This window comes from Opisthorchis viverrini (genome assembly GCF_000715545.1).
Source record: "Opisthorchis viverrini unplaced genomic scaffold opera_v5_31, whole genome shotgun sequence".
Lineage (NCBI taxonomy): Eukaryota > Metazoa > Platyhelminthes > Trematoda > Opisthorchiida > Opisthorchiidae > Opisthorchis > Opisthorchis viverrini.
Window position 1 is genome coordinate 559831 of NW_008751688.1, and position 12005 is coordinate 571835.

At 43.4% G+C, this 12005-nt stretch overlaps 2 protein-coding genes across 2 annotated transcripts; one reads left to right on the plus strand and one right to left on the minus strand.

Moving 5' to 3' along the window:
• Nucleotides 1-3381: 3381 nt before the first annotated feature.
• T265_13040 (hypothetical protein) lies at nucleotides 3382-8702 on the minus strand (the record flags this gene model as incomplete). Its single annotated transcript, XM_009166884.1, is given in 4 exon segments — nucleotides 3382-3510; nucleotides 3521-3611; nucleotides 5263-5431; nucleotides 8489-8702. Coding segments are annotated over 4 exon segments (513 nt in total), but the record flags the coding sequence as incomplete, so codon positions are not given.
• On the plus strand, nucleotides 3481-8763 carry T265_13039 (hypothetical protein; the record flags this gene model as incomplete). The annotated part of the gene is made up of 3 exons (XM_009166883.1): nucleotides 3481-3581; nucleotides 7709-7784; nucleotides 8608-8763. Coding segments are annotated over 3 exons (333 nt in total), but the record flags the coding sequence as incomplete, so codon positions are not given.
• Between the last annotated feature and the right edge of the window lie 3242 nt (nucleotides 8764-12005).

Below are 12005 nucleotides of genomic sequence, written 5' to 3' on the forward strand. Positions count from 1 at the left end.
TGTGTGTGTGTTGTGTGTACACCCGGGTTAGAATCTGCTTCCGTTTGTTGTTGTGCAGGTTGTGATGCTTCATTTTTGGTATCCTTGACTGACATCTGGCTTCTATCTGAGTGGCTACCAACCAAGCCACAGAACATGCCCAATGTCTCTGAGGTTTCCCTCCATTCCTTTGTCACATAGTAGGTTGCTTGTTGTGAGTGAAATGTGCGGCCGTGTGGTCGTACTACAAATGGAGTTTTATTGGGACACAGTGAGGTGAGGCTAACTAGGTCGGTAGGTCATAGATTGAGGCTTGTCACCTACGGTCATGAGAAATCCGTGTATGATATAGTGGCGAAGTTTTGCATCGGAAACCTATGGAAATGGTCGTCCGCTTTAATCACAGTCGATCAGGGCAGAATAAGTGTTTTGCTGATTGCTGCGGATGCTAGGACACCGAGGCGCATAAAGTTGTCGGTAGGATAAGAACAAACACAGCGAGAGTCTTACGACAAACACTTGGATAAACTGACTGCTTTCCTTCTATGTCTAAAACGGCTATGCATCTCCCACCTTGTTCCAACTGGTTTCAAACCATGATCCCAGATCAGCGGATTCATCAAATGCATACGGCACAATATTTCTTCGATGTTACTTTCCGGAATGAATATGCTCCAGCGTAGAGTGCGATCGCTTTACTTGCAAGTAATTAAACCGGCCGTGAAGGGATGTAAAGGCTACCCCAAGAACTCATCTAAGGTTCCGTTAACAAGAAGGGTGTGGGTAGTACACATGTAAATATCATGTAGAGTTCCCGCCAGATTCACTACATAGAGATCTATGTGTAAGTAATGGTGGTCAAAACCTCTGATAAAATGGTTTACTCAGCATTGCCTTGCTACGAAAAACATTGGCTGCGATAGATTCAGGCGATTGTATCTCGAAACGAAGAAGCTCCAGTATTGGATTGCAGTGCAAAAGACGGAAACCTACGGGACCAGTTCTCAGATGTCCGTCACCGGGGAGGAAGCATGAATAGTTTCAAAGTTACCAACCACAATTCATACAAATATGCCCTCGGAAGATGAATGTTTCAGGGGATTTCGGAAAAAACGGAAATATCACTTTTGTCTACCATAATGATTACAAGGACTATTTGTATTAGAGTACAGAGTACTGCAACTGGTTTCTCAACTGTCACGTTCATCAGTTGTTTCTTCAGGAGGACATCATGCACTCGGGTGAGGCGGTGTTCTGTCTGTGCCGGAGCAGACATCAGATAACCACAAACCAACTCACGTAGGACGTTCGAGTTTGACTCATGGACTTGCATCTTGTGTAGAGCACATGGGAATCGGACCATTCAAGTTCATTTCACCCAAGTAGTTCTGAGTACAAAAAAGTGACTGGATTTTTACAAGAATGTCCCCGTTCCTCACTTGAATGAACCGCTGAAGCGACCACTTATTGTTTATAACCAGAAAAATGTGCTTCAGCGAATAAGATTAAAACATCCAGAGGAGATTCCATCTGATCTGAATGGATGGCTCTCAATGTTCCGAAAAATGGCCTGGATATTAATGCACCAGACTTTCCCTAGGAGCTGTATCCAGGGGATAGCTTATGAATCATCGCTTTGGAGCACAAAGAGGTACATCCTTCCATCACGAACGAAGGGGTTCGTAGACTTGAGGAGTATTTTACAACACGTGTAGTATTTTTCAATTAAACTCAAGTGTAGGCTCGGTTAGCCTGCATTTGTCTAATTCAATCTGGTGAAAAACTCGCCACTTCTACTTGTACTTTAGGATTCGAAGTCTACTATGCTTTTGTACACCATTTATAGACGGTTTTAGACATCGTCCCTTAACTTTCATACCATACTTCACAAGCGACTTCGGATTTGTTTGCCAGGTGATCAATTGGAGTCATTTTGCGGAGTCAGAAATAAGTTTCTCACCAAACTCAGGGTATACGATCGGAGCGAAACATTCTGAAGCCTTTCTCCATCCTGATAAGCATAACTATTTCATCGTCAGGAGGGACATTTCAGGCTGCTAGCGGATGTCAATAGCGTTCAAGCTGTCAGTTTCTATTTCGATTGTCCGATTGTGTTGAAGATGTGGGCACCTCATATCTTTGTGATAGACTAGCCTTAAGTCCCCTTTCCAGTGCCATTTATTCTTCCTTTCATTTTCAGATTTGACTCAAATAGATATCACAGTTGTACGGCAGTGAAGCGCCAGTGTTCTCATCTGGTATCGGTTACCGATGAGAATGTTGTTGTTGTTGTTAATGATGATGATGATGATGATGATAATGATGATGATGATAATGATGATGATGATGATGAAGTTGAAGCATGTATCACCCACAGACAGGTTGTGAACATGTGCAGGAGTGCACTTCACACAACCTCCCACAAAGTTCGATTTCTCCGATCGTTGAACCGCAGTGTATACCAGACAACGGATTCAATGACGACTACCAAATACCCACAATAACATTTCTGAAGGTTTTCACCAATTTAATGCAATTCACCCACGATTTGGTACACAGATATTGGATCCTACGTGTACTGCCGAGGATAGTCCACACCTCAAGAAAGACGGGTGATTGCTGAATCACGAACACCATCCGCTATCAGAATTTCTGTTTTGATTGGTGTTGTATTGCTAGGACCCTTGATTTCAACCTTATTTCCCTGTATGCATATGTATAATTATGTAAACATTACACATCACTCCATCTGCCGCTCAATGGAAACCTACATAGGCAGGATATAACGGTGTTTACGCACAGACGTAGCTGAGACAACGCTCGAAGGACTAGGGCTAATGGAGTACGCACACTTACAGTGTCCGTCAACAAGCCCTTTCCCGAGACAGACCATAATCCAAAATTCTTCAACATCTCGATGCATGGCTCAAACTTTGTACGTCTAGCCATCAGAGAGGCACTGCTCATCAGACACTCGCAACGGATACTGTGTGCCGACGAGACACACAATCAACCCTCACGGTAAATATATCGACCTTCATCGCCTAAAAATGTTAGATTTTGGATTTTAGTTGACTGTTCCAGCCACCCGTACATTTCATCTAGAATATCTGACCTTGTGATAAATTGGTGAGATTTATCCTAAATGTGCGATATTTCTCTTATTTCTTTTTTACTTACCATGTTAGGTGCTACGGAGTGGAAGGAACAAGCATGGGAGACCGTACCATAGACTCGGGGCGTGTTGCGTTTCCGCAGATCCGAATTAACACACTAAACCATGTAGTGTATAGTTAGTCACCCTTGATGGCTCAAGAATCGGTTCTCAAGCCTAATAAACCAGACCAGAATAAGCGAAATACACTCAGTTGCAAACAAATTTGGTTTTGCGAGAGACTCACCTGGAACACAGCCGATTATCTCGTTTAAGATGTTTTTAGGTAAACTAAATTTGTTTGAAAATGAGTGCACTTCCCTTATTTCGTGCAATTTGGTCTCAAGCAGAACATAAGGTTGACAGATACTCGGGGACTGCACTTACCTGATAATCTTCAAGAAGGGCGAGACCGGTCGTGGACTGTCGAAGAGTTTTCAGCAACCTTGTGAGTAGTGTATTAGTCAATCCATAATCACTTTACAGTAGTGTGTGAAATGCCGGAATGTTTGTTCAGTGACTGATTTTCACATAATAACAATGCTACTGACAGTATGAAGGGAACTTGTAATTTCATCTAGATTTCATCCTGTAGGGGAAACACCGAGAAGCACTCCTCAGCTGTTCAATCCTAATTGGGAATCATCAGCAATGCGCACCTCACGAGCTAATCACACCACTGGTCAGGTGCTCGTTGCCAAGCTGTTAATTATTCAAACTACTGGCCGGGAGGTCGCGTGTTCGAGATTCCCTTGATTTTGGTGAGATGCTCACCACTGATGATTCAAAGTGAGGATGAAGCTGCCGTACTGTACCTCTCGGCTTTTCAGTATAGATTGGCTTCAATTAAAGGACGAATATTTATTAAAATAACGATATTAAAATAACGAATATTTTATTATTATTATTATTATTATTATTATTATTATTATTATTATTACGATATAACGGAAGAATCATAAGAGCAAGCCACTTTTGACGAGAGTGCTCCAAAAACTATCAGGAGAACCATGCGATGGATGGAGAGTCAGTTTGTTGTCAGAAAAGACCTGTAAAATGTCCAGACGCACGAGAGTCCCAGTCTGTTCCCGTGAGGACATTGTCTCCTGCCTATAGATGTCCAGTACGATTTCCAGACAAGCAGTAAGCGAACACATTTGCCGGGATATCTGGGTTCTAATAGTAACTCACCCCGTTCAGACACATTATTTTGATTTGAAGATTTGACTGACCTCATACCCAGGGCCGAATACATATCTAACACAAGAGAATGTTTATTTTTCAGCATGCTGTGTCTCAGCATCCTGCTTATGGGATTGTCAAAGAGAGAGGGAAAACGATAGCCCCGTTATTATTGTTATTTTATTGTTACTACTACTATTATCCCGTGAACTATTTACCGAGTTATCCCGACAATGGAGCCAACAAGTAATCTGTCAGATAAACCGCCCAACCACGCACTGTAAAGATCTTGACGAATAGTGATGCAAAGCTTGTAAAATGATCGCCACGCTTGGCTAACGTGCTACCAGATGAGAATATTCTATAGCAGAAAAGTACACACTTGTAGTTGAGGGTTGTTGAGTTCATTTAATTGACGTAATTATCGGGGTTATCCGGATTTGTCTGCACTCAGACGCTGAAACGCACATAAAGTTAACCAGGACGACTAAGTTGTCTGATATGAGGCTTGGAAAGAAAAACCACGCGTAGAGATAAGCGGGTGAAACTGCGTGTTATCTCTGCTCAGTAGCATGGATGTTCCTTTCCAAGCCACGTTCACGCCATAAATGCACCGTCCAGCACCAAAAAGATAGGCCACAAATTCATTTGGACTTTCTGATCATTCAGTCTGGACGATGTAAGCTTAACACAACCAGACCACCCTTGAGAGAACGAGACATTCCGCCCAATCTTCTTGTCCCGGCCAGACGTTAGTCGCCCAGACCTTCAAGAATGCCCTGCAGAGGGCGTGACCTTAGAGGCAGACAGGCTGTCCCACCTACCCCGCCTCGTCCAGTACACTGTCTATCCAATTGTCTGTTGTCGGGTCAATGATGCTTTCTTCTCCTCTTTATCCAGGACAACTACGTCAGTCATGACAGGTCAGACGAGTGACCTTCACTTACGTTTCATGTAGACGACAAGCTATGGTCATGTTTTGTGCCGAACGGACACCACGATGTCTGACCACAAGAGCACATGGAAGATGATGTTGCGTGCTATGTATGTAAGCCAACAACCAGACAGACTGATGTGGAATAAATTGAGGCTGGACACACGCACGGCGGGCGACAACTGGTAACGTGAGCAACAGGACATCAAAAGTACGTCCCCATATGTCGACCTCGATCAAAACTAAAATCTCACACCGGACGCATGGCGCTAAACAGACCGAAATGTTCACCACATGATCAATGTGTCTGTGTTTACCTTTGTGTTAAGTCAAGACACTGAAAAGTAGTCACTGGACTGGGCAGTCGAGCGATGTTCAGGTCGGACCTATGTACAGCCTGCTGAATTGAAGGCCGGGGAAAATTTGGTTTCGGTACGTCGAAGATTGAGGGCGAAATATCATCAACCCGCCAAAAATACTTGAATAAGAGCCCGTTGAAACTGAAGCTTAATGGAATTGTTGACATATTTTACCAACGCTTAGATCTAACCACAACAGTTTAAGCTCAATGGTATTCCAAATCATGCAGCGATTGACAACACGTAGTTGCCCTATGACTTAGTGGTTGTTCGTTCGGATTCCCCATTCTAACAAGCATTACACGGTCAACCGGAATGAGTTTGATGATGTGGACCAGGGGCGAAGCAGTTTGGCCTTATCGGATGTCATAGAAGCCGAATTTGTTATCGTTCTAGGAAATGATATGTGACTGCCAGCTTCCCCAAGACATAAAATCTCGGATAGTTTAACCGATCCCAGAGCGATCCCCCTTTTTCTGTTTCGAAAAACGGCACCGAATTGCCGGTTATTAAACAGCTTTTCCTACAGACGTTTAGCAACTTCAACCTCTTTCTGTATACTGATCTCCCCAGTCTACAGTCTCTTACTTCGAAGAAAAATGGTTTAGGAACCCCATGATTAGTTGGGTCTTCATAAGTTAACCGTAGGTCTGGTACCTTAGATGCGAACACCAAGGCAGACCGGTTTTATAGGGTAGCATGGTGGTTAGCTGCCTCTGTACGGTTGGTCAGGAGCATTGTATTGATCACTACCTTGTGACTGGTCATTCCGTAACGAGCCTTACAGTGTCACTAGGTTTGGCTGTTCCCCTGTTATAACTGACTTCCGGTTCTACGTGTGGAACTACAAGTATCCATAGGTTATTCATTTCTGGTGTCTGGAAGGCCAATCAGATCATATCTCGTTGATCGAGAGTTTGAGTGTAGGCTTTTACCACAGTCCACTCTGGTAAAAAATCCGGTCATTGATCATTGCACTGCCACAGAGTTACGACTGATCTCTCGGTGAATATGCAAACTACCAGGGAAACCTGATTCTGCTGGGAAAAAGCGACGTATTCGAATCCGTTCAGTGTGAGGCCTTACAAGCGTTGTAGTCTAAAACTCTAAGGCGCAGTGAGACTCTAGGCCCATGAGGATTGACCAATTGGCGCGTTCGGTCAAACGCGGCCAGGAAGCTGCACGGAGCCGGCTGTGACACAGACATGCCTTTACGTATCAAGCGCACTCGCAAACCTGTGGTCGACGGACCGATATCCTAATCAAGAGTGGGTTTGCTAACTTCCTCAAGTTCGCTTCTGTCTCTGGTTGCAGCCGACGAGTCTGAGTAAGAGAGTAAAAGAGTCCCACCATCCGACAGATTATCATTATTCCCCTGATTGTCGCATCCGTGGCTAGTGACACAGTTAGAAGCAGTCCAAACACACAAACAGTGATGCAGCTGCATGAACGCCCTCAGTAGGTTGCTCCTGACCAATCTTTGATTACGAATCAGTGACAGTTCAAAGTTTTGGAAATAGCTAGACCATGGCTCCGGATTCGTGGCTTTATTCTTATTCTTCCAGTCACGATTATGTAGAAACAGAGTTCTGGCTTCGGACAGTCGGCATTAGTAGGTGGTTAACAATTGAATAACTGGACTGAGCTGAACTGAACCGATGCGACTGATTCGGTGATATTACATCAATTCCTTGGCTCAGGAGCATTACTGATTACATTTCAAGTCCAGTCAAAAATGCACTCAACTCGTCTCTATTTTGACTAGAGATAATCGAGAGACTGGCGGTGTCCATCGTCACTGAACTGAATGCTCTGAAACCATCAGTCCATCAAGATCCATTAGATTAAAATAGTTCGTTAACACATACCCACTCGTGATTGGTCACCTCGAAATGAGTTCGAAGGAGTGGAAAGTGTAGGCGCGGTAGATTGTTCGGTCACAGTGACAATAATGATTAAAGAGTGGATACAATAAACGCAACTGTTTGACGTTTTGACCACCCAGGCTAGACTTTATCAAAGAACGTCTTCATCTGTTCTGATGGCTGTCTACGGTTTGAGAGTCGGTCCGCTTTATCGGTGTCTCCAATCTCATCCCAGGCTAGATGACCAAACTCAAAGTGGGCCTGTATGTTGTTTCAGTAATTCATTCATCGAACAGCGCCTTTGTGAAAATGTTAGTTTTGGTTGTTTGAGCCATATTTTGGTTTGGTTCACTGAGGTGACACAGCTAACCCCACCATGGCAAAGTCGGGAGCACTTACTTCAAGATTTTCGTGAATGACTTCAGTAGGATATAGTCCAACTACCAAAGCTGAACAATGTACTCACCTTTAAATCACGTGACGATAGGCCGCACCAAGAGACATGAATGATTGAAAGCGCCTAACATCGAAAGGTCGTGGGCACCAAACGATTAGTTCACCTAGCTATAAATAGGGACCACGTGAGTGGTGCGTGGTGAGACCGTGGTGGGATATTTCTACCTTTATAGTGGACAATCCACAGTGTGAACCCGAAATCAATATGTCGATGGGCTTTTCTAGCGAGGACTGAGGCAGAACAGGACATGGCATACTAAAATCGGTTTAACTGTGTTTCTGATGTGACAACATGGTAAAGACACACGAGAATTAACGGTCTGAGTCACAACTGAACAGTTCCCTGTAGGAGGTTGGAGGCAAGTCCAAAAGTGTGGCGACGAATGAATTTCAAGCACAACCAGGAAATTGGTTTTAAGAATGATATCGTCATCAACATCATCGAGAGCATGACATCATTGTTCAGCACTGATGCTTCGCTGCCGTACCAAAATCTACGGATGTACTTGGCGAATATACAGTCATCTGCAAACTAATTTGGTTCTTTCGAGAGACTCACCTGGAACCCAGCTGAGAACATCATAAACGAGAGACTCAGCTGAGCCTCTCGTGAAAACCAAATTGATTTGCAAATGCGTATATTTCTCGAAAAATTTCGTGCAATTTGGTTTCAAGTAGAACATAAGGTTGACGGAAACCCGGGAACTGCGCCTACCTGATGAGCCCCAAGAAGGGCGAAACCGGTCGTGGGCTGTCGATGGATTTTCAGCAACCTTATGGGTAGTACATTACAAATATACGGATGTACTTGTTTTTCCTGCCCTGCAGTATTAGGTTGCCGGATGTGCAGTGCATCGGGGACGGTCAATCATAGATTGGTATGCACGGTCGTTTCTAAACCAAATACACCCAAATGAAGCGGTATTCCATCAGCCTAAATATCGAGCGCACACTAGCAAGCGGTAAACAATCCGCTTTGGTCAGGTGGCATTTGTACCTTTATCAAGATACTTGGTGCATTTCTTACATAATCCGTATACCTTAACATGCAGACAGGTTTCATCTGAATCGGTATTCGTTCGGATAGGTAGTCTAAGGTGTGCGGGACAAATTGCTCTACTCTGGGTGGTGTTCAGTTCTTTTTCACTCTGTCATAGCTTGACTGAGTTTTATCCTTATTGGCATTCTCTGACTCAACACTCGGGAGTGCAGAAGGTCCCGGCAAGTTAAACTGACTGACTGATACTGATATTGATGTGGACATTTCAGAGTAAATCACATCTGGATCCGTAGTGAACACTGACCTACTCTGGTACGATCGTACGCTATAAATGACTAGGGATGGCAAAAACGTCTGTTGCTATCAATCAAGATGATGAATTTGATGTAGTGCTTCTGACAGCCCGCGATTCCATCAGGTTGACAGAAGGTAGGCGTTAAATGCAATATCATTTGCATTGACTTGCTACCGAACAAAACACAAAGGTAAGTTAGCCTGGTTTCTGAAAGTCTTTACAGACGACGTTCTGTGATTCAGACCTTTGGGACTAAGAAGAATTTCTTTAAGCACTTGCCTCATATCCCTACATAATTTTGGAATTTCTAACCTCTGCATAAATCATCTAGGAACGGTTTGGTCATCCTCCTTCGATGTCCCCCTATTTCAGATCAAGTACTGTTCACTTTGAACTTTGTTTGTGTCTCCTAATTCGCTGAACCGATAACGGAAGAGTACCGCGATTAGCGAGTAATCGGGAACATTCACCACAGGGCTGATTGTCCAGAACCTTTTCGTCTATCTTTTCGTACACTGTACTTCAGTAAGTTTGTTGATCCATTGTTGTTGAACTAACCACAACATTTCGCTCACACAGCCATTAATACTGACAAATTCTACAGAAAATCATTCTGCAATAATGACCTCAGTAACTCACCACAGTGAGTGCTTTGTCTATCTAATTACAGCAGAAACAAAGTGAGTGATCAAAATCTTCCGTGCTTTTGGGCCGCTGTTCGCTGGTTGCTGATAACTGACTCTCCCTCTCTCTCTTAAGTGTAGTAATTGATGCGCTTCGATGGTAAAACGTTAGTCTGTTTCAGTTTCTCCACACATGTTCTACCCAATTATATTTTATGGCCGATATCAGTTTACACTGAGTGCAGTGGTTTCTATCGGTCAACAAGTTATAATGAAATGCAACTGACAGCTATAGACAGGAGGACCTTTTTCATTGTCACAACTCTCAGTCTACTGCATTTACTGATTAGCGCGAGTTTTTTGTCCTCAGTTGTAGGCGAATCGGTATCACATGATGTTGCTTTAAATCAGGATTGTTGGCCGAGAAGTTTTCCTCTCCGTGCACTAGAAGAAGAATATGGACTGTCTGATTTGGTACGCAATTATGCAGATAGGCGTACAGCCGTATTTGTTGGGCGACGAAAAAATTTGTGAAAAATGCAAATTGGCGAGGATAATCCCTGGCAACTGAACTTCTTAATGAATGACAAGAACCAATTTGTTTTCAGAAGAAGTCGGGGTAAATGTTTAAAGTCTATTCGTAACGCACTACTCATAAGGTTGCCGAAAATTCGTCGACAGTCCATGACCGGTTTCGCCCTTCTTGGGGCTCATCAGGTAGGTGCAGTCTCAGAGCTTCCGTCAAGTTTATGTTCTACTTGAAACCAGATAGTGCGAAATTAGCGAATACACACCCATTTGCAAACCAATCTGGTTTTGCGAATAGCGTAGCGACTGAAGCATGAGGCGGCCTGGTGCAACACATTCAGTTGCCCGGAAATATCACAAACGAGAGATTCACTTAAAGTTTAGTTTGTTTTTAGTCCGTTCGTGTCTGTCCGCTATTCCATTAACTAAATAAAGTCAACTGACCCAGCGATTTTTTGACCGATTCAAATGAACCCAACCACATCAAATGATATTTTCATGCAGAAATTGGAGCTGCATCATCAAGTCTATTTTGTTTCACCCGATCGTGAATCTAATACCCAGTTTCTAGCTACTTTTCGATATGTGCTCCCTTCCATGTGTGACGGTATGTGCACTAACGATCTCTCTCTGTCATGTGATAGTGATGCTGTCCGAATGATTGCTTACCAATATAGTAATTTTTCTCCAATTGTAGTAGAAAGGTTTTCGCATCACGCAGGGACAAACAAACTATCACCTGCCACAGGAGAGGGAGTAGTTTCAGAGAGATCCATTACCTAGAGGAGCATTGTACATGGGTACAAGCGGTCTGCTGTCAACCTTTCCAGTGATATTTTCTGTTCTGTTCTTGGTACCGAACATGACAGGTACCCGTTTATCTGGTGCGTGCGAGGGAATTCGACAACAAGTGTCGATATGATTTGCAGAAAATACTGTCAAACAAACCATTGAAACTGATCCACGAGGACTTTGCAATCGAATGAGTTGACTGACTTGCCCATTATTACTTGCTTGTGAACGTAGAACGGGATTACAGCAAATCTTACTAAGCACAAAATTCTCACTACTGACTGTGACTTACTTGCCATACCTGTAATATGATCGTGTGTACATCGATGTACCTAACATAAGACAAAGATCGAGAAGGGGATTTGGAGAAGTGATATGACGGTGTCTTGAACTAATAGGAGTGTACCTATTTTAAAAACCATGACAAGAAGGCAGTAATTTACTGATTTTCTCGGAAGTTTAATCATCCGGTAGGTCCATGGGCCGACCCATCCCCCGGTAGGGCCACCGGCCCGCCCCCCCCCCACACAACTACTCACTCTATCCATCCATCCATCCGCCTACCTAATAATCAATCAACCAATCGACCAATCAGCCTGCCAATCAGTGGATCAATGAGTGAGTCAATGAATCGATTAATCAATCAGTCAACCAATCAGTCGATCAATTGGCCGCTCACTCATTCATTAAATCGGTCACTCAATCTATCGAACAGCCAGCCAGCAGATCGACCATCCAGTCAACGAATAGATGAATGGATAAACCTGTTTTTCTGTCTACCAACCTCTCTCTCTACATATATATATATATATATATATATATATATATATATATATAT